The sequence below is a fragment of the Puma concolor genome, chromosome B2 (genome assembly GCF_028749965.1).
Source record: "Puma concolor isolate L17-30 chromosome B2, mPumCon1.1.hap2, whole genome shotgun sequence".
NCBI lineage: Eukaryota > Metazoa > Chordata > Mammalia > Carnivora > Felidae > Puma > Puma concolor.
Window position 1 is genome coordinate 69,691,293 of NC_141671.1, and position 23,719 is coordinate 69,715,011.

A 23,719-nucleotide genomic window follows, 5' to 3' on the forward strand; every position below is an offset into this window, starting at 1 on the left:
TTTATAACCTAGTAGGAATGGATTCCATCTCTTCTTAAACCCATTTAGATTCTCAGGCTGAAGCATCTCTTAAAGCAGAGGGGGCAGTTTGTAAATTAAAGTCACCACCTTCCCTTCCAACCTCAGCAAACATGATTATTCCATGCTGCTGCTTCATTTGAAATGTGGTCCTTAAATCTACCTGGCACTCTAGGATTTACTTAGTGTTTGCTTCATCCTGGACATTTTATTAATAGCAGACATGGTGTTTCGTTGTCATTTTATGGCTCAAGACTGAACTTCTTCTGTCTTTCCAATTTCCTTTGTTTCAGGAAATAAATACGGCACACATTATTCCCGTGTGCACCTGGCTACATGGAATTATGATTAGTATTTGGTGTGGCTGCCTCAGCATCCTTGATTGTATATTGATGGTAATAACTTGTTTCAAGTACAAGCTTTGATGTGTTTGTTTCCATCCAACACTATAGATCTTGGGTAGAGTGGGAACTGGCTGATTATCACTCACTTTTACAAAACATCAAAGACTAGGTACAATTTTTGAAACTAGGCAATTTTAGAATAAAAGTTGTCCAAGGTATTTTCTCAGAAGGTATGTTTTTTAATCTCTATATTTAACCTGGTTAGAGATAAGTTATTTCCCTTTGTAAAACAGAATTATTTTAGTCAAATAAGTTGGATGAATACTTTGAAAGGGATACCTAGGACACTGGAAGGAATATTTGAGGATGAAATTATAGGAATTTTTGAAGTTACCCATTGTTCACAAATCATGTGTCTTCTATATATTTCTCTACATAAATTTTTGCTTTCGCTCATTGTTTGAAATCAAAAGAAGATACAAGAATATGCATAAAATGATTCAGTTCCAAGAATATGAGTTATGAAAATTTCAACCTGTTGCAATGCATTTGATAAATGGCATGTATATTTTTATAAGAAAAAGTGAATAAAACACTTGGCTTGTTTTTCTGTTATTTTATTATTTTGTCTACACATTTCAGATAATGCCAGCCCTCTGTCTCTATCTTCCTTGCACCAACAAATCCCCTTACAATACCCCCTGCCCTTACGTACTTAATTAAAAAGCCCGGCAAATAAAGGCAAAGTGCTCTTTCTTATCTCTCTTTAAAACAAGAGTCAGACCTAGAAATAGTTTAAATTTTCTTAAAAATTCAGTAAAACCAACATGTAAAAGTATTACTTTACCTTGTTATTTTGCTGACGTTGGAATTTTTTAACACTAGTTTTGTATGCTTGATTTTTAGAGTGACCTGGTGACCTACAAAAGAAAGCAAAAATATGGTATTTTATTTCCTGGGCTTATCAACATTGAGAGCAACTACAACTTGCTACTATTTTCGCTTTAAAATGATGACAACAATGAAAATGGATCGCCCATTTTTGCAGGTGCTGCCAGTGAGAGTTGAAGAAGTGTGCTCTCTGCTTCTGCCCCTGAGTCTCACCTCCCAGTTGGCTCACCGTTCTTGGGCAGCGGTCTCGGAAGGCCTGAACAGAGCTCGAGAGAAAGATGAGGGATAACTTCATCTCGCAAAGAGTGGAATTATTTCTTTTGTGAGTTATTTTTACAGTCGTGAGTCGTGGTTGTTGAACAACAACCACGTGTAATGACATTTGTTTGTACAATTTAAAAACAAAAGTTACGTGCTCGCTTCGGCAGCACATATACTAAAAACAAAAGTTACTTTATAATTTGATGTATATAATTCCACATTTTTTAACATACATATTATATAATTTCTGATGGTAGTGTATACACCTTTTGAACCTTGCCCTTTCCCTCTCTACATTATAAAATGGGTATAATATTTGGGGGATGTTCTGTGACATATATTCATTCCCTTATCAGTAAACTGTTTTCTTTCTCCCAACATTCTGTCCATAATAATTTCAGGGAAAGGCGTAGAGATGGTATCACTATAGGAGGAAGGAAGCTGCTATCCTGGAGGTGTAGTCTGAGGAAATAAGTTCCTTGTTCCTTCAGCATGTTTGGTTCCTACTTGCCCTGGTTGGGTGATTTGGAGGCTCTTAGAATACTAAGGGATGTGTAGGTGTGTGGGGTCATAACTGAGAGATCACAGGTGAGGTGAATATGAGGATAGAGGCTTTCCACAGGGCCTGGTGAGGCAGGGAGAGTCTCCACCCCCCTCCCCCCCACTCCCCATACATCTAGATACCATCTTGGAGAAAGGATAGGAAGGGAAAAGATTTTTTAGGCTGATTATATATTGCAAAGGAACTGAGTTGCCTAAAGTGATTGCTTCAATTGTTAATCAGATGAAGTTTTAAAAATTGGATTGGACTATATTAAACTCTAACTCCTCCCTCTCTTGGCTCCTCCCCTCACCCCCACTCCTTCTCCATCCAGTGGAGAAAGTGCTCCTAAGGGAGTTAGGAACAGCTACAAGAGATGAAAAATGGACCCCTCCCCCATCTGAGGTGTAGCAAGTGAGTAAATCTGGGATCTTACTGTAGTAAGACAAGTACTTCCTTATTATAAAAATCTCCTCAGAGATGTCATTTTGCATCATCATTTCCTTAATCTGGCTCCTGTATTAGGAGCCTATTAAATTAGGCCCATTAAGCTGAAGGACAAAGTGAAAAGTTTTAGATCTGAGGAGGAAAAGTCATAATTTATTTACTCTTAGATCTAGATTTGTATTTTTGGAATATGTATAATAATAATTTTGATTAATGGAAGTCAAACTCATTAAGCTTTTAAAAAAGAGACCTTTGAAAATGAAAATTTTGTTCATTCTTGGGAGAATTTTTGCCAAGTTCCATACAACTGAATCTATCTACAGAACATCTACAATTGAAGGAAAGGAAAAACGTATGGAGTACAGTCATAAATACTGAATGGAGGAAAAGAAGGAAGAATAAAGGTGAAAATACAATGAATGAAGGCTTGGCAGTGGAATGACAAAGAAAACAAACTGAAAATGTTTGTTGTAACTCAATGGACTCATCTGTTCAGCAAGGCCCTTACCCTCAGTACAATTTCCCATCTCTCCCTTCATTTTCAGGTAGACTAACGAAATCGCAGCTGAGTTTACAATTCTTGAGAGGGTGCTGCTTTCGGTGTTACATCACTTTCATGTCCTCCACCGATGTGCTTCTGCGTTTGGGCTTGCATTCCAGACAGGGAATCTCAGGTTGTGTTTAGGGGGCTGCCCTTTGTGCATAATCATCAACCAGCTCCAACCATGCTAGAGGCAGGGTCGTTTACCCCGAAGAGCGTCTAATTTATCCCTCACCTAAACCAGTGGATGTATTCTGATTATCCCCCTTATCTAAATGAGAAATTTGAGGTTTAAGGTTGCCCAAGGTCACAACTAGGTGGGGTAGAGCTGGAATTTTAATTCCAAAGCCTCCAGACTTCATCACTGTCTTTGTCTATGGTTGATAAGGTCTTAAATTGTCATGTAAGTAAACCTCATATACGTAAACTGTCAGAGTCACATAAACGGTGGCACCCTGTGAGGAGCAGGAGGAGGTGGCAAGGATCCAGGGGGGCCCCTCAGCACCACTATACTCAGGGGTCTTCCACGCTGAGTGTCTGAGGCAGTGCACAAGGGCAATGGGAATTGTCCTCATGCTGAGGAGATCCGAGTTTAGCATTTAACACTGAGCAATTCTTGAGGCATCTGGGTGGCCCAGTCAGTTAAGCGTCTGACTTTGGGTCAGGTCATGATCTCGCGGTCCGTGAGTTCGAGATCCACATTGGGCTCTGAGCTGTCACAAGCCCAGCATCAGGTTCTGTGCTGACCGCTCAGAGCCTGAAGCCTGCTTTGGATTCTGTGTCTCCTGCTCTCTCTGTTCCTCCTCTGCTCATGCTTTCTGTCTCTCTCTCAAAAATAAACCTTAAGAAAAAAAAATAACACTGAGCAGTTCTTCTTTCCACTGTTAACTGGAATAGTAGCTGAGTGCGTCTGTCATTCCACATACGCGCTATGCTTTTCCTTACATCTTTGAACCAATCAAAATTGCCAATATTTGATGATTTGTTACCTGACAGAATGGTAATGCCACACAGTTGAACCTACTATAAGTACATAGTTTAATTATTAGGTTATTACATAAACAAGGTCTATTATTCTGCAATTTACTTTTCTCATTTAATCAAATGTCTTTTTTTTTTCCCTATGGCGGCTCCAGTAGAGCTATATCATTGCTTTCTAACTGCTGTGTTCCTTAGTGACTGACACACTATGCATGATTTAACTCTTTCTCCATAGATGGGCATGATTCAAAGCAATGATGCTGCAAACATTTCTATAAACACATCTTAGTGCACAAATGCAGTTATTTTTGTAGGAATAATTGTCTAAAAGTAGAGTATCTGAATCAAATGAAAACTTTTATGGATACTAACAAATATTTCTTGATAAAAGGTTTTTCTAATTTATACATCCACCAGCAACGCTTGATAAACTCATTTTCCCTGGGGGTGCCTGGGTGGCTCAGTCGGTTAAGCACCTGACTGATGATTTCCGCTCAGGTCATGATCTCATGGTTCGTGGGTTGGAGCCCCGCATCGGACTCTGTGCTGAGAGCTCAGAGACTGGAGCCTGCTTCGGATTCTGTGTCTCCCTCTCTCTCTCTGCCCCTCCCCTGCTCACACTCTGTCTCTCTCTCTTTCTCTCAAAAATAAAATAAACATAAAAAAAAAAAAAGAACTCATTTTCCCTGACGTTACCCATACTGGATATTATTATTTATTTATTTATTTATTTATTTTTACCAAACTCACAAAGTCACAAATGCTATCTCTATTGTTTTTGGATTTCCCTGATTATAGTGAGAGTGAGCATCTTTTCCTACGTTTTCTTGGTCATCTGGATTTCTTATATGAGTTTTTAAGATATAAAATAGGTTGTAAGTATTTTTCTTCCACCTTCTTAATATGTTAATTTTATTTGTGGTGACTTTTTTCCTGTAGAAATCCTCTTCTTAATGTCATCTGGGATTGGTATCTTAATTAGGGAAGGTTTTTTTTTTTTAAGCCCAGGATTATTAGAAATGGTTTTAATTTTTTTTTTTTCAACGTTTATTTATTTTTGGGACAGAGAGAGACAGAGCATGAACGGGGGAGGGGCAGAGAGAGAGGGAGACACAGAATCAGAAACAGGCTCCAGGCTCTGAGCCATCCGCCCAGAGCCCGACGCCGGGCTCGAACTCACGGACCGCGAGATCGTGACCTGGCTGAAGTCGGACGCTTAACCGACTGCGCCACCCAGGCGCCCCTAGAAATGGTTTTAAAGATAGTTTTCCTCAATTTTCATAGTTTGATTTTAGATTTGAATCTTTGATATAGAATTGATCTGTGTAAAAAGTAATTTTATTTTTTTCTAAATAGAAGGTCAAATTGTACGCTAACCATTATTGACCAGTCCATACTTTCCACTGATTTGAAATGCTCATTAAAATAAATTCCGGTGCGTGTGTGGCTCAGTCGATTAAGTGTCCAACTTTGGCTCAGATCATGATCTCACAGTTCATGAGTTTGAGCCCCGCACTGAGGTCTCTGCTATCAGCATAGAGCCTGCCTGTCTCCCTCTCTCTCTGCCCTTCCCCATCCCCCCCCCCCAAATAAACATTAAAAAACTCCCTAAATATAAGGATCTATTTGGGTCTTATATTTATTCTGTGTATTTATTGTCCTAGTGTTCTAAATATTATTTTATGTATTATTCTCTTACAGAGAAATCTCTCCATCATTGTACTTCCAAGATTTTCTGTTGTTCATTTTCACTTCTGGAGGATTTTAGGAACAATGTCAGATTCCATTTAGAATCCTGTTGTGATTTTAAGTGAGATTAACCTGGAGAAAGTTGACAGCATTATCGTAACCCTCACTCATCTGAATGGACATTCTGTGCTTTATGTTCTTTGTAAAGATGCTTTATAAACGTAATTTCATATGCCCCCTGCAGGAACCCAAAAGGTTTGATTAGTCTCAAAAAGGTTTGATTCAATGAGGGAATCGAAATTCTGAGAAGTAATTGTTCAAGGTCACTTGATTAGTAAATTGCTAAGCCAAAATTTTAATCACAATTTGACTCCAGAATATTGCTTCTTAACCATTATTGGATAGTTGTCTTTAATGTGTCTTTAACTTTAAAAGAACAGGGTTATGTTTCAAGAAGAGAAAGGCTAAATCTTTCTAGGTTCTTTTTTTAAGTTTATTTATTTTGACAGAGAGAGAGAGCAGGGGAGGGGCAGAGAGAGACGGAGAAAGAGAATCTAAGCAGGTTCCCTGATGTCAGGCAGAGCCCGACGACGTGTGGCTCCATCTCACAACTGAGATCATGACCCTAATGACTGAGCCACCCCGGCGCCCCTCTCTTGCTTCTTTATTGAGGAACTGATGGCCATGAGCTGCCTGGTGGGAAGTTAGAGACTGTGGCCACTAGAATGAGTAAGAGGACAGTTTAAAAAAAAAACCATGATGATCTACTAAAGATAGGGGTACAAGGTGGTCTAAAAGCCTGAGGAAATGTTCAGGTGTGTGTATTTGGAAACTCATGACTGGGAAAGGTGAGGCAGGCTCACGAAGAAACTCTCAGAGGTCAGAGTGCACAGTGTGGACCTTATCTGGGTATCACAGGATTTGGAGAAGAATCGGGAGGCTTCATGTTCCCTGACCGTTCATAACGCCACCTACACCCTAAAGTCTGGGTCATGAATCCCTCCTCCTTTTCCCTCTTCTTAAGAGCTTCTCTTAACCTTTCTGTTGGAAATAAAGATTGACTAAACACAGCAGACCTAAAGAAAGGACTACTATGTAATCATTAAAGATGACGGTATGGAAAATATTTAATGACATGGGGGAATGTTCTAAGTACAAAAGCTGAGTATAAAACCAGAAGCCAGTCTGATTCCATTTTGCTTTAGAACATTCTATGTAAACATTCTGTATAAACATATACATCAAAAGATAATAGCTAATAGGGTGAATATCACATGATTTTTTATCTTCTTGCTCATAATTCTGTATATTTTCCAAATTTATTATGATGAAAACTGTCTTTACAAATAGGAAAAAAAACAAATACACACACACGCACGCACACACATGCACACACACCTCAACACCAATTAAGGTGGTACCCCCAGACATACTGCATCAAAAGAGAGCCTAGCAGGGTCCAGCCAGGTGTTTGAACAAGTCCTCCTCTGGAAGATTTTGATGTTCACTGGAGATTGAGAACCATGTGAGTTTAAAGGGCCATATGCATTCATTCTAATGACAGGTTTCTCAAGAGCAAGAGTAACAAATCCTTGGGTCTATAAAGTTACTGTACTTGACCTACCTGCACGGAGCTCCCTTTCCCTGGATGACCTCACATCCCTCTATGGGGGTGCAGAGGCCAGAGTCCCGGCGGTCCAGGCGCGCCTGGCTCTCATACCCTGGTCTGCAGCGACACTCTGCTTCCTTGGTCCACTCATTTTTTACACACTGGGCAAATTCACCACAGGCCAGGAATTTGCAAGGGTCTGCTTGATCAGCTGTAAGATATGGGACAGATTTAAAACAATTTTTTTTAATGTTTATTTATTTTTGACAGAGAGACAGAGCATGAGTGGGGGAGGGGCAGAGAGAGAGGGAGACACAGCATCCCAAGCAGGCTCCAGGCTCTGAGCTGTCAGCACAGAGCCCGGGTATGGGATGGATTTTAATGAATGCATGGATTCCTGAGCAGTGGAACAGACAGAAGTCAAAGGCAAGAGACCAAATATATTTGCCATCACTCCATTTTGGACTGGTTTGTACAGCAGTGATAACAGACTGGAATGAAAAGGGAAACACACATTTCTGTATCTGAGTTTATGACAGTGATAACATATTTACTCTGAATATAATCATGAACAAACTTGGTGGTGCATCAGAATCAACTAGAGGCCTTGTGAAACACAGATTCCTGGCCCCAGCCTCAGAGTTTCTGATGCAAAGGGGTTGGGATGGGGGCTGAGAATCTGTAGGTCTAGGGAGGTCCCAGGTGATGCTGATGCATCTGATCTGGAGAGCACACTTTGAGAACCACTGCAGTAGAGAATTAAGGTTTTTTGTGTTAGGCTTTTAAAGTAAGCATTTTCTGCAGCAATGGGTTACAAAAGTATATATTTAAGATCAGGTGTATACCTTGTAGTCAAATAGTCGTTTATGTGGACAGTTTTGAGAACTCAGGACAATTTACTGCTTTAAAAAATATCTTGGGGCGCCTGGGTGGCGCAGTCGGTTAAGCGTCCGACTTCAGCCAGGTCACGATCTCGCGGTCCGGGAGTTCGAGCCCCGCGTCAGGCTCTGGGCTGATGGCTCAGAGCCTGGAGCCTGTTTCCGATTCTGTGTCTCCCTCTCTCTCTGCCCCTCCCCCGTTCATGCTCTGTCTCTCTCTGTCCCAAAAATAAAAAAAAAATAAAACGTTAAAAAAAAAAATATCTTTCTCTTAGTCCCTTGCTGATCCCTCTGGCCCCAGTGTTAGAGATCTTTCCTTTGGGTTAATCGTTTTTCCTCTATTAAAATTCAAGTGGATCTCTAGTTTCTGTTTTTTTGTTTTGTTTTGTTTTGTTTTGTCACTGTTCTCTTTTACTTTAAATTCTGTAGCTGTGTCTCAATTTTTTTTTTTGTAAATGAGAATCTCAGAGTATTTAGCTCAGAAGGCCTGTGGCCCCTGCCAGCTCTTCCCTGTTTTTATAGAGCTAAGCACACTGAGCTCTCAGGCAGAGAAGCAAATGGCCTGAGTCCCCCAATGCTGATGGCAGAACCTGCCTCTGGGCCGAAGACACTTCTTCCTTCTGCCCTGGAAGGAGCTCCTGCTGAATTACAGCAGCCATTTATCTTTAGGATTGTTCTTTCAAAAAGAACATACTCCATGCAAGGAGTTAAGGCACAGGTAGCCATGCATAAAGCTATTCTTCCAAGAAGCCTAGGGGAAGGTAAGAAATACATACAGATATTTCTATAGGAAAAGCCCCTACCTTGTCCACTGTAAGAGCTGTAAGATGAGCTCTAAATACAAGTTAGAGAAGAGATCGTTGTTTCAATTATTTAAAGTGAGTTGCATTTGTATGCACAAAGACTAGGAAAGGCATTCCAGCTGGACCCAGCAGCATGAACAGAGGCATAGAGGAGGGAGAACAACAGATATGAGAAAAGAGAGCCAGGAAAGCCCAGTTTGGAGGCAACAAAACCTTGTGGACTGGAAGGAAGGGAACTAAGACTGGAAAGGTAGGTTAAGGTCAAACTCTGGTAGGTCTTGGATGCCATGCTAAGGAATTTGGACTCTCCAGGCAGGTGGGAGCCATGGAGGATTTCTGGGCAAGGGAAGGGTATGATCAGAATTGTGCATTAGAAGACATGTAAACACAACTTAGAATTGTCAGAATTAGGATGATTTCAGTGATCATCTTGTCCTGTATTTCCCAAGTGCAAACATTTGCAGAACTCTAAGTCAGCAGGATTTAATGTTTTATACTAGAAAGAGGTTGGTGGCTAAATAAGTACTTTTTGTTTTCGTTCTTTGTTTTTTTAATGCAGGGTGAAATAAATGTAACAGGTTTCTTTCTCTTTCCCTTGTTTCTCTTTCTCTTTCTTCCCTCCAATCTCACCCTCTTCTCCTTTTACTTTTAAATCTCTTTAGGGTCATTAATAAGCTAATGTCTATTGTGAATCTTCAAGTGGAGAAGAACATAGCTGCTTTGCCGAATTTACTGTTCACATAAGCTCTGTGTAGGGTCACTGGGGGGACATGGCATGGGGTGAGAATTCCAATAAACCCCTTCATTCACTACTCTGATCCAGCGCCTCCCTGTGGTGGAAGAAGTGATAGTGAGGTAGATTAATAAAACCAGCCCAAGCTGTGGGCATGAGCACTTCCTTGAAAACATATACCTGGGTCTCCCAGCAAGGTAGACAATGCTAGAAGACTTTACGTGAAGTTCTATTTCTCTGCAGCTTGAACAAACAGGCCTGACTACTGTGAACTGGCTTTCTCTGCTTCAAAGTTCCTAACGTTGGCCATGTTGTGGGATCCTTGTCATTGTTTAGAAAATGATTCAGATTTACCCTGACAACCCAGGTGATTCACATCCAGGGCCTGGTTTAATAAATAACAGCTGTCAGCAACTTTACACTCAAGACTTTTAGTCTTGAAAACACAAGCCAGGGAGGAATAGAGGCTCCACTTCCTTCTCTCTGCAGTGGAGAAATACACTAACTCGGAAAACTGACTCAATGTACAGATTCTAGTCCTCTGAAGAGTAAAGCTGTGATAACCAAATGAGTTTCCCATTAAAAAAATATTACCGATTTACCGTAATTTCTTTCGGCCCCGCCCGACATTGTCTACGCACCAGTAAGGCTGAACAGAATGCAATCAGGCAACGTTGGGGAAATAAATTTATCCAAATTTGGGGGCCCTGGATCAGATATATTTGAAGAACAAATGTACCTTGTTTATAAATAACTTGCTTTTCCCATGGTATTTATTCAGGACAGGTCTAGAGAGAAGTAGGAGACTTCAAATCACTGAGCTTAGTATTTGTTTGCTGTGTATACCTTCTTGGGTACTAAGACAACATTCACTGATTCAACAAATACCAACTGGGCCCTTCAAAATCTGCAGCAGTAAGAATTTCAGACAAACTAATTGCTTTAGATTTTTATTTTAGCCTTACATAAAATTTTACATGTTAGAATGTTAGAGCTGAAAGGTATTTTAGAACCTTCTCATGAATTTGTTCACTTTGCAGGTGAGGAAGCTGAGGCCCCAAAGTTGAGTGTTGCAAAGACCACGGGCTATTTGTGTTGGTCATCTGTGTGAGGGCAAGTCCCAGGAAAGGAAAGAGCCAGGAGGGGGAGCCGTGGGACCACAGCAAGTAAAGGCAATTGCAGCGAGTTAGAATGGTACCAGAAGACACAGTATTTACAATACTAATTTGCAAAGCAGCCCATACCGCTTCCATTATTATACCTTAAAAATACTTTTCCTTGGTGTGCTGATGGCCCTCTACTTACCACACTTGGAGGGGCACCTACAGCTTCAGGCTTCAGGCAAAGACTGAGAACTGTGAGCTGACTGTGGGAAGGAAGTGCCACGGAAGAGAAGAGACTGTATGATGAACAAAAGTTTAGTAGAAATTTCTTTTTTTAAAAAACTCTTTTCAATATTTACTTATTTATTTTTGAGAGAGAGACAGAGCATAAGCAGAGTAGGGGCAGAGAGAGAGAGACACACACAGAATCTGAAGCAGGCTCCAGCTCTGAACTGGGGCTCGAACTCATGAACCTCAAGATCATGATCTGAGCTGAAGTCAGATGCTTAATCCCCTGAACCACCCAGGTGTCCCTAGTAGAAATTTCTTAGGTAAAGCTTTCCCTATGCTTTGATTATTTTCTTTCTTTGTCATATCTTAAAGACATTTCTCCTTAGAATGACGGACTCATTCATCATTCACTGTAGGCCACACGACTCTTTGCCTCCTCCTTAACACATCCCCAGTGCTTTGCACAAAACAAAAATAAAATCAGTCTGAACTTCTCGCTCTCTGTTCTTGATTTGGTCAATACTGATAATGTAAACATTATGTAGTAAAAACCTGAACTGCTCTGTTCTGAACACAATCTGTAGCTTGGAAAGAGAGAGTTCAAGGAGATTTGAGATCAACAGTTGATTAGGAAGAGAACAATTAGATGTCATTTTCTAGAAGAATATTTTCAAGTCATAATCAAGCTGTGTGTGGATTAGAGGAAGGGAAGTCTCCATGATTGGTGTATAGCCTAGTTGGTCTATAATTGCCCTAGCTTCCTGGATTTGCTTAAGCCCTCTTTAAATACATTATTTTTATGGTGGGCTCTATAGAGAGGTTTCTTCACGAGCCTGTATCATACCCACCAAGTATGACTTGGTGTAGCCCCTGGGCTTATTATAATTGCTAGCTGGCAAAATGACCTAATTTTCTGTCCTTCACATAGGGAGCTCTTCTGCACAGCAAATTTGACAATCTCTGTCCAGGGTACTTGCCCTTAGTGTGTTGAGCAGTGTCAGGGTCTGTGAGTTTGCAGATGGTGGGAAAGTTCCATGTCCATCCTGGCACCAAGAGGTCCTAAGCCTAGTCTTTAGCTTCCTATGTGGATGCCAGAGGTAGTCAAGGCACTGTCATTCCATTTCAGGACTTGTTCCCAAAGTAGTCCTAGGGATCATGATCCTGCACTCCAGCTTCACCAGGAGCGCAGTGACAATGATTTACATAAACAGGGAGCTCACATTTATCTACAGCCATTTTGTGTTTGGCATTGTGTTGGGCACTTCAAACAAGTCTTCGTTAATATTCACAACTTTCCTAAGTAGATACCACTGACCTCATTTTCATAAGCAAGAAAACTCAAGTCCATGTTAGTAAGTATAATCCCAGATTAACATCCACATGTCTGCTTACAACGTTCAGCTTTTGATATCATTCTAGTGGTTTTCAAATATGGGGTTTCCAGGAGAGACCTTAGGGCTCCAATGGGCGAACAAGGGATGGGGGCAGGCAAGCATGCCAGCATGTCCACTTGTACGGGTTTACATATCAGACTTCCATGAATGCTTTGAACAAAGGCTCTCTTAACTAAACCGAAGTTCAAACCATCGTCTGCCAAAACTCCTCCATTAGACAGAATGTTTCCTTGTACAAAGTACCGTCTGACACCACAATAACTCCACATTTGTTTCTGTTGCTAAAATGTAACAGCAATAAACATGGCTTGAAGTAAGTAAGCTGTCACATGGGGCTTGGAAATACTTGTATCATTCTGAGATTTCCAGTGTAAGCACATTTTATGTATTAGTTTCTTCCCTGGATTTGCTTATATAATGTCTTTCGTCTGTATGCCAAAGGTCCTGAAAAGCATTCCCAACTGGTTGTGGAGGAAGGATGTCCCCTAGCTCTTCATCATGTGATAAAAACCATTTAAATAAGTGTTCTTTGCCTGCAGGGAGCACTTTGAGGAATTTTACAGTTCACATTAAAAGTCCTGTCCTCTCAATAGATGCTAAAAAAGCATTGGACAAAATACAGCATCCTTTTTTGATAAAAACCCTTAAAAAAATAGGGATAGCAGGACCATATCTCAAGATCATAAAGGCCATAAATGAAAGTTCCACTGCTAATATCATCCTCAATGGGGAAAAACTGAGAACTTTCCCCCTAAAGGTCAGGAAGGATGTCCACTCTCACAACTGTTATTCAACATAGTGTTGGAAGTCCTAGCCTCAGCAATCAGACAACACAAATGAATAAGAGGCATCCAAATCGGCAAGAAGAAAGCCAAACTTTCACTCTTTGCAGATGACATGATACTCCATATGGAAAACCCAAAAGACTCCACCAAAAAACTTCTAGAGCTGATACATGAATTCAGCACAGTTGCAGGATATAAAATCCATGTATAGAAGTCAGTTGAATTTCAATACACCAACAATAAAGCAGCAAAGAGAGAAATCAAGGAATCAATCCCCTTTACAACTGCACCAAAAAACATAAAAAACCTAGGAATAAACCTAACCAAAGAGGTAAAAAAATCTACACACTGAAAACTATAGAAAGCTTAGGAAAGAAATTGAAGAAGACACACGCAAAAAAATGGAAAAACAATCCATGCTCATGGATTGGAAGAAAAAATATTGTTACAATGTCAATACTACCCAAAGCAATCTACACATTCAATGCAATCCCTATCAAAATAATACCAGGATTCTTCACAGAGCTGGAACAAACAATCCTAATATTGGTGTGGAACCAGAAAACACCCTGAATAGTCAAAGTAATGTTCAAAAAGAAAACCAAAGGGGTGCCTGGGTGGCTCAGTTGGTTAAGCGTCTGACTTCGCTCAGGTCATGATCTCACAGTTCATGAGTTTGAGCCCTATATCGGGCTCTGTGCTGACAGCTTGGAGCCTGGAGCCTGCTTCAGATTCTGTGTCTCCCTCTCTTGCTGTCCCTCACCCGCTCACTCTCTGTCTCTTAAACATAAATAAACATTTAAAAAAAAAATTAAAAAAAAAAAAAAAAGAAAGAAAACCAAAGCTGGAGGCATCACAATTCTGGACTTCAAGCTGTATTACAAAGCTGTAATCATCAAGACAGTCTGGCACAAAAACAGACACTCTGATCAATGAAACAGAATACAGAACCCAGAAATGGAGCCACAAAGATATGGCCAACTAATCCTTGACAAAGCAGGAAAGAGTACCAATGGAATAAAGTCTCTTCAGCAAGTGGTGCTGGGAGAACTGGACAGCGACATGCAGAAGAATGAACCTGGACCACTTTCTTACACCATACACAAAAATAAACTCAAAATGGATGAAAGACCTAAATGTAAGACAGGAAGCCATCAAAATCCTAGAGGAAAAAGAGGCAAAAATTTGGCTTTGGTGACAGCAACATCTTACTTGACATGTCTCCAGAGGCAAGGGAAACAAAAACAAAAATGAACTATTGGGACCTCATCAAGATAACAAAGCAAAGGAAACAATCAGCAAAACTAAAGGGCAACTGATGGAATGTGAGAAGATATTTGCAAAGGACATATCAGATAAAGGGTTAGTATCCAAAATCTATAAAGAACTTAAAACTCAACACGCAGAAAACAAATAATCCAGTGAAGAAATGAGCAAAAGACATGAATAGACACTTTTCTGAAGAAGACATCCAGATGGCTAACAGACACATGAAAAGATGCTCAGCATCACTCATCATTAGGGAAATACAAATCAAAACCACAATGAGATACCACCTCACACCTGTCAGAATGGCTAACATGAACAACTCAGGCAACAACAGATGTTGGCAAGGGTGCAGAGAAAGGTGAACCCTTTGTACTGCTGGTGGGAATACAAACTGGTGCAGCCACTCTGGAAAATAGTATGGAGGTTCCTCAAAAACTTAAAAATAGAACTACCCTATTACCCAGCAATTGCACTACTAGGTATTTATCCAAAGGATACAAAAATGCGGATTCAAAGGGGCACATGAACCTCAATGTTTATAGCAGCGCTATTGCCAATAGCCAAAGTATGGAAAGAGCCCAAATGTCCATCAACTGATGAATGGATTCAGAACATGTGGTATGTATATATAACAGAATATTACTCAGTGATTAAAGAGAATGAAATCTTGCCATTTGCAACAATGTGGACAGAGCTAGAGTGTATGATGCTAAGGGAAATAAGTCAGTCAGAGAAAGACATGTATCACATGATTTCATTCGTATGTAGAATTTAAGATACAAGACAGATGAACATAAGGGAAGGGAAGCAAAAATTATATAAAAACAGAGAGGGAGACAGGCCATAAGAGACTCTTAAATACAGAGAACAAACTGAGGGTTGCTGGTGGGGTGTTGGGTGGGTGGGAAGGGCTGAAAGAGCGAGAGGCATTGAGGGGGACACTGGTTGGGATAAGCACTGTTAAATGTAAGTGATGAATCACTAAACTCTATTCCTGAAAAAAACTATTTTGATTAAAAACAAAAAGATCATGGTCCTGTTCTCCAAGCAGCTTATACATTCATAGGTTCTTGATGGTCCAAGAGTGTCTTTTCCTAGCTTCCTGTTTCTAGTCATGTTTGTCAGGCCTGAAAACAGACTCTCCTGGTCTGCTAGGCCTTTGAGGGTCTCAGGGGCTCATGTTACCAACTCCAGTTCCTAGCGCACCGCCCTCTTCCCGCTCGCTGCAGAGTGTCCTGTCACTTGCTCGGTAACCTTGGGGCTGTGAATTGATTGCCGGCCTTTCTGCCCCGTTCTTTCTCTTCTTTATAATTTCATTCTGCCCTTCTCTTACGCCCTGGCAACACTCACGTGTGGGACAGGACGTGAAGTATCTCCTTTGATAGGGTCCTGTCCTAAGGCAGAATTTCAGCTCTGTTTGGCTGAAACTCAGGCTTCACCTGGGCTGAGGGCCCCTGAGGTCTTTTTCGTAGACTTTCCCCTCCTCCACCAGGCCATTTCAATGTGATGAAGGCTAGTGTTCGCTAGATGGCGCTCAATAGCAAAGAAGTAGGAATAGATTTAAGGGATGAAATTTTAAGAGCCGGGGCTTCTTCCTCCTTAAAAACCACTGTGCGGTAAGCGCCGGTGGAGGAAACAGAAGTCTGGAAGGAATTGGCGCGGTGGCGGAAGGAGCTGCAGGGGACGGCTGATAGAGCCATTATTACTCTATGATTACCGCGACAGATCCGGCCTGGACGCCTGGGGGAATGTGGTGGAAACTCCTGGATCATCTTTTCCCATTCCCAAAAGGCACAGCTTGGGCTGCGGAGTTCCCAGGCAGGCGGGCCCGCCGCGCCCTGGCGCCCAGCGTGACCAAGCTTCACACCTGGACGCAGTGACCAGCTTTCCCACGAGTCGGCGTGGGAGTAAACCTGGCCTCGCGCGCGCCTGCCCGCTGCGGGGACGGGTGGGACGGGGAGAGGAGGGGGGGTTGGGGTGGGGGGTAGGAGAAGGTGTAGAGGTCCGGGCAGCTGTAGTGCCCTTTCTCCAACCCTCCCCCCCAGCTCTTAGCCAAGGCTTTGAGGTCCTGGTTTCATATGTGGGGACGAGGGGAAGAGTCATTTCTTTGCGTCCCAGGGTAATCTGCACGGCCCAGGACACATGGCTTTAGCCCAGCATACTCTTAGGTGCTGAAGAACGTGTTTTAAATTCTTTAATCAGAATAAAAAAAAAACCCCACCAATTAATATAATCCAAGTTGGATATATTCATCTTTATACCAATGCAGTCATAGGATATACTTTTTCGTATTTTTATTAATTAATATTAGTATTTTTATTACTATTCATGAAAGGCCTAGTTAAGGCAGAACTGGTAGTCTGTTTCCTTCTCAAGATGTGAATATTACTTTAATACAGTGCTTGGTGCTTAGCACTTAGTAATTTGAATAAACATGGCCCTCCCCTGAGGGTTCCTTTGAGATACAATGCAGGGGCCTCACCTTCCACACTGGCCCACCTGCTTTATTTTCCCAAATCCTGAGAATATTCTGGGATTTGCTGCACCAGCAGAGGGAGTGAGTCTGCTTATCTCTGCTGTCAGTGCAGAAGCCTCCAGGAAATGGCCTGGGCACTTCCCAGTGACTGGCTGTGGTCGTGGGAAAGTAGGTTAGCATCTTTAGGTCTCATTTGGCCCTCCTATAAAATGGGTTCTTTAAACCAGACGATCGCTAATGTCCCTGCAGCTCAAATATAAATCTCCCATTCTAGGTGTCCTACTGGAACAAGACAGCAGGAACATTAGCTGGACATGCTGGCACAAACCTCCAGAACTGTGGATGGAATTCGGTGATTAAAAGAACTTTAAGCGGCACCTGGGTGGCTCAGTTGGTTAAGCATTCGACTCTTGATTTTGGCTCAGGTCATGATCTCACGGTCCTGAAACTGAGCCCCACATAGATTCTGCACTGATCATGGAGCCTGCTTGAGATTCTCTCCCTCTCCCTCTGTCCCTCCTTGGCTCTCATGTGTGAGTGCTCTCTCTCTCTCCAAAAAAGTTTAAAAAAAACTAAAAGAACTTAAAAAAAATCTATATATAAGTTAGTGCTTCATTGTTTTATTATTTTATTATTGGCCAAAACATGTTTAGCTTATGGCTTCTTGCTGAAGGGCTGGATTAGGGTGAGAATAATCATTCAACAATGAATAGCACATAGCATAGCACCATCCATGTGCTTGAAGCTTAATACACATTTGTGGAATTAAATAAATTAGTAATGGGAGTTCTTTTCTGGCTTAAACGGACATGTAATATGAAAAACCTTGAATTTCACTTTAATTTGCCACCATTCTCAAGAACAACCACCACCAACTATGTATAGTAGGCTCTCAGTAACTCTTTTATGAATGCACGTGTGAATGCCTTTCCACATCTTGCCCCGGATGAGAGGTTCCAGAATTATTTCTGCTCTCGGTCATTATTTATATCCACCAAACTGAGATGTTTTGGGTGCATGGGTGTTAGGGCCTGAGTGTCCCAGGGTCAGCTGGCAGAGGGAGCGCTCAGATAGCAGGGGCTGTGGGAGGCTGTGCAGCTGGGCTGAAGCCCAGGCTTCCCTACAGGGTGTGCATTAGGGGGTTCCATGAAGGACTCTAGGAGCATCTTCAGGAAGCCCCATGGGGAGGCTCAAGTGTGGGATGAGGGCATGGGCTGAAACTCGAGAGGGCAACAGGTATCTGGCAGTCCAGCCAATACTGGGGTTCCTTAATGAAAGCAGGTGTTAACGGAAAATCCCTGGGGATGGCATCCCAGGGAGCACGGGACAGCAACAGAGTAAAAACAGGAGCCAGAGACACAGGAGATGGGGCCGGGGCAGAGGCTGGGAGAGCATCCTGGAAGGAGAATTCCTGTGGCTGCTTCAGCTTGGAAGGGACCCCCTGGCAGAGCCAATAACACAAATATAGGGGACACTAGGAAGTTTGGGACTTTTTTCTCTCCTTTCCTCTGTTTCTTTTTTCTTTTCCTTTCCTTTCTTTTCTTTTCCTTTCTTTTCTTTTTGTTTCCTTTCTTTTCTTTTCTTTTTCTTTTGGCATTCTAAGAATGTAACAAAATATTATAGGATATTTCAACTTGGTGAAATGTGACACCTAACAATTCATTTAGGATTAATTAAACTTAAGTGTGTTGTCACTTTTTCCAAATACATTAAAAACCCTTTGTATACCCAGCAGGAGGGTTGATAAGGCTCTTTTTATAAAGAGGCAGTAAACAGACTTGAAGCAAGCACACAAACCTGCCATTGAGTTCTGGTGACAGCACTTGGTGATTGTGGGACCCGTAAAAGGCAAGTTACTTGCACTCCTCTGAAACACAGTTTTTCCAACTGTGGAATGGGGAGAAATCATACCTACTTTGCATAGTTATTTATTAAGATTAAAAATGTCGATAGTGGCTATTACTGTTTTATTGTCATTGTTGTGATAAGTGACATCTACCACTTTTCAGAGCTGGCAACTAAATGCAAATCTTTCAAATTATGCAACTTTCCAGAGAAAATGAGTTTGCTGATTCACATTCTGGCTGGAAGCATCCTGGATGCCAGAGTCTAATTAATTTCAATGTTTACCATTTACCAGCTTTGAAATCTGCCCATATTTGAGGAGACTTCTTAGGAATCCAAGGAGAGAATAAGTTAGAATAAGTATGTGTAGTTTTGCATGTTTGAAATCTTCAACCTGCACAGCTAACTGGCATAAAAGCCCTACATGCTTCTAGAGAATTTTCACAGCAGCCTAAATGAAAGACGACGCTAGTTCCCAGAGATGCTGGCAGAATAGTGAGCAAGCTGTGATTTATTCAGTTTTTCAGTTGATAAATCACAGATAGTTCTAACATTGGTTTATACTTTCTATATCATAGATTCATTTATTCAGGTTGTTTTCAAAAGGTGAATGGTAAACCACACGCAGTAATAACACTGTGTCGCTTCTACTCCGTGTCTGTACCTCTGCAGATATTATTTGGCCTAACTGATTAATAGCCCTCATTTAGAGGACACATCCAGGAATTCAGATGCTGATCTGAATGTGGAATGATGCCCCCCTAGTAGTCTCATGAGAAGTTTCACAATGTCTCTTCTCTTTGGTCTAAATGTAACAATGGAATAATATTTCCCCCTTCTCCGCATTATTACCACAAACTACATTTCCACCCTGACGTTAGGCCAAAAGAAAATAAATGAAAAAGACTTGATTGGATTTTTTGTCAGATTTTGCAAATAGAACTAAATAATTGGTCTGTCTGAGCACTGCCTGTAAATATAATAAAATCAGGGCATAGAGAGAAATGGTAGAGCCTCTGACCAAGACTGCCTTCCCCTTCCCCTCTGCTTGACTAACTCTAGACCCCTGACTTCCCCTCTTTATTCAGTCTAACGCTCTCCCAGCTGAGTTATTTTGGCAGCTTGCGGACTTCCCCTTTCTTAGTTTAGAAAACTTGTACTTGTAAATTCATTCTCTGCTCGTTTGAGATGTCCATCATCTTTGAAGCTTCTTGCCAGTATTACAACTCAACAGTGTCTTTCTCAAGGACCTAGGAGCCTCTCTTTTGAAATGTAACCACCAAAGAAGATAGCACCCCCTATCTCCAGTGTCTGTGGGAGGGTAGGAGCCTTGCTCCAGGTTGTAAGACAGGAGGTGGACAGGGCATGCTGACTTTCCCATTTTCCATTTCATCCCAACCTCACTAAAATCTGGCCTCAGCTCTTGCCACTCTAGCAGATTGTTTCTGCGAAGGGTTCTGATGACCTCTGAACCGTCAACTTACATGGCCTCTATCCACTGCTCACCCATGGCTGCTGAAACAGCTGACCTGTCTCTCCCGCTCTTCTCTTTCCTCGGCTTCTGCAACACCGTCTTTGGCTCCTTGCACCAACAATCCTTCTATTCCCCATTAAGTGTTGGGGTTTCTCAGAGATTCAGTCCTGATTCTCCTTTTCTCCTGCCCTGTACATTGCCCTGGGCCATTTTCTACCTGTTCCCTGATTTCAACTGAGGTTTCCCAAATGTATACTTTCAGCACTGGCCTCTGGTCTCTAGACAGCTACTTCATAGGATGGAGGGCAGTTCACCAAATGTCCATTTCTGTAAAACTCATCTTCCCCAAAACATTTTTGGAGTATTTTTATATCCTTAAGCTAGTTTATTAATTTTTGCTTTATTTTTTGCATTAAAACATTTAAATGAATTAATGTATCCACCTTTTGTAGCTACCTGTATATTTTTGCTAAGTAGTTTCCAAATTGGAAGTATTTTATGAATGATAAACTCTATGTTTTTATTTTGTAATTTTGAGAATACTTTAAGGGCTGTTTAGTATTTAGTTTGAAGACTTTTTGAGTTTTACAAGATTTTATTAAAGTTTAAACTGTAAAAGACCACAGTTATAAAAAAAAGAAAAGAAAGAAAAGAAAAGAAAAAAGAAAAATAGGACACCAAAGTAGATATAAATAGATTGAACAGGAGCTTTTAGACAACCTGGCTTTAAACATGCTGGCTCAGCACACCTTTCTCTTCCTTCCAGGCTGAACTCTCTTCCTTCCCTACTTTGTGTCCCAAGCTGCTATCACAGTGAAATAACTGAAGTATCCTGAAATTTCCAGAAGTGTCTGCATCTTCCTCCAGCCTTTTTTGGAGGAGCCCCTCCTCAACCTCCCTGCCTGTCCTCTCCCCCCACCCCCCACCCCCCACCCCCAGGATTTGCCAAGGTACCACACTCAACATCGCCATCTATCTAGGAAGCCTGCCATGACATTCCCTGGCCTCCGTAGAATTAATTGCTCTGTTGTGCTTCATAACATTTCTGTTCATAACCTGATTATCGTATTTAGTAGTCTGATTAGAGCTTTTTGTATATGTGTCTGTTTCTCTTCGTTGGTAGGCTTTAGCTCCTTGAGGGCAGGGATTCACTTTGGGGGTTCTGATGCCTGTAATAGTGCCTGACTGGTACCAGATAACCCCTAAGTGTTTACTGAATATATGAATGAACAGGGTCTCAAATCATGATTGCATTGTCATTGACTTGTCTAACTTTTCTGTAACAGCAAAAATAAGGGCCAGAGGGAGTAAGAAGCTGGTGGTTTAAGAAAACCATCCAACATTTGGAAATAAGGAGAGAAGTTGACCACATAACCTTAAAAGTCGTGCTGGAGCACTAACAATCCCCTCTAGTAAACAGGGATCACCTGTGGGCAACCTTGCCAGCTGCCTACATTTTTATGGTTTCTGGGCTAAGACCAGTTTTAGTTACATAAGTACCTACATAATATCCTCGATTTTGCCTTTTGGCTCCCAAAGCCAAATATTTACCATCTGGCTCTTTAAGACACACTTTGCTGACCTCTAAAAGGCAGTAACTTTGATTTACCATTTACTTTTGGTTATAGCATTTTACAACTCCATAGAGTTAGAAGTTATTGTATAGAAAATGGGTAAGATAAGATGATTATACTTTCTCTTTTCATCATTCTTAACTCATCATTCTCCTTTTTTTCTCTGGCTATATAAAATTTCCATTTCCAGAGCCTCTTTAGACCAGATTCGTCATCCTAATGATTCCCTTATTAATGAGTGAAGCAAACTTTCACACATGTTTGTATGAAAATTATGTTTTTTCATGTTTTAAGGGTTATGCTCTGATAAGGGTTGGAGGAGGAAGGGATGGTGGGGCTGGTGGCTCCCAGGATGGGGCAACATTGGACACTCATGAGGCAGGAGATCCTCCGGTGTTCTATAGCCTAGTTCTGATCTCCTGTTTCTCCCAAGAAGATGGTAAGGGAAAGGCAAGGGATAAGACACATAGCAAATGTTGCTGTATTTGGCCATCCTGGTTGGGAAAAGGTTAAAATTATAGGATGCCTTCTCTGTTTTCCAAGGATAGATTCCTGGGATTTTCTTCCATAGACAAAGCTAGGTATTTATTCCTGGCATACAGTATTTCTAGCAGCTGTCCTTCTTCTCTCTAAATATTTCCTTTTTAAATTTTCTTTCAAAGAGAGTTTTCTCAACAGATTGGGCCAGTACTAGTGAGTTCAAGCAAACACTGGCAAGATCAGACCTGAATCGGGGAAGTTTCTTGTATTTGCTAAAATGACCTTCCAGAATTATCTGGGATTTTGATTATAAGTGCCCCTCAGACCTCTTTTACTACATGTTGGGGGATGGGTACTGCTGTACCCAAGCCTTAGACACTAGAAAAGACTATGCCAGCAATAGAGTCACGGACTGTGTAAATTGAAATTTGAGTCCTTGTTGTCCAACCTATGTAATTATCTTCATTTGGGGTCCAGGGACCTGAGAGGAAACATTAGTTGGTTGTACTACAAGGACATTTTAATCAGCCTGCTTGTCAATCACCATGACAGCTTACACTCCAATATACCACCAAAAGGAGAAAATCTGGATCAGCCAGTCACATTGAAAACCTGGGAGCAAAATACCTGTCATATTCTAGATTAAAGAAAGAAAAAAGGAAGAAAACTATTGAAAATCATCTGCGTTTTAAAATCTAGACACTCATTTTTCTTTTCTATTATCATAATACTAATATTGTACCTATTCCCTCTAACTAAAATTATACAGGATGATCGATGCTAGGAACACTTTACTGTAACTACAGGGCATTTGTTTGTTTTAGAATATCACTTTAAAAAAATTTTTTTTTAATGTTTATTTTTGAGAAAGAGCATGAGCAGGGGAGGGGCAGAGAGAATCCGAAGCAGGCTCCAGGCTCTGAACTGACAGCACAGAGCCTGACATGGGACTTGAACTCCCAAACCTTGGGATCATGACCCGAGCCACTCAAGATGCTCAACTGATTGAGCCACCCAGGTGCCCCTGGAATAGTGTTTTAAAACTCAGGTTCAAGAAGTTTTATAAGATAAGGAGATTAATAGATGTAAGAAGTTCATTAACTGTGTGTCAGAAGCAATGGTTGTGGGTGTGTTAGGGTCTGGACTGTCCCTGCCTGGATTGGACCAGGGTGTGAACAGGGATAATTGAGGATGAGGTGCAAGTGTTTGCGTGTGTGTTGTCTGAGTGGGTGCCTGATGGCTGCTCGCTCTCGGGTGGCCCCCTCTCCCTCCTCAGACCCTCCAATGGTAGCTCTTGCTGCTGCCACCGACACGTGTGTGGCTGGCATCCTGCCTCTCCAGCTCTGGTCTGA

The 23,719-nt window shown here is 41.4% G+C and overlaps 1 protein-coding gene across 3 annotated transcripts in view; it reads right to left on the reverse strand.

The window, feature by feature from the left end:
- Window positions 1-23,719, reverse strand: part of IMPG1 (interphotoreceptor matrix proteoglycan 1) — a 133,994-nt gene that overhangs the window by 1,490 nt on the left and 108,785 nt on the right. For all 3 annotated transcript variants that reach the window (XM_086707276.1, XM_086707275.1, XM_086707273.1), the window contains 2 exons: window positions 7,338-7,533; window positions 1,210-1,282 (listed from right to left, as the gene is read on the reverse strand). In XM_086707276.1, the coding sequence (XP_086563402.1) occupies window positions 1,210-1,282; window positions 7,338-7,533 (269 nt within the window). The remainder of the gene's footprint in view (window positions 1-1,209; window positions 1,283-7,337; window positions 7,534-23,719) is intronic.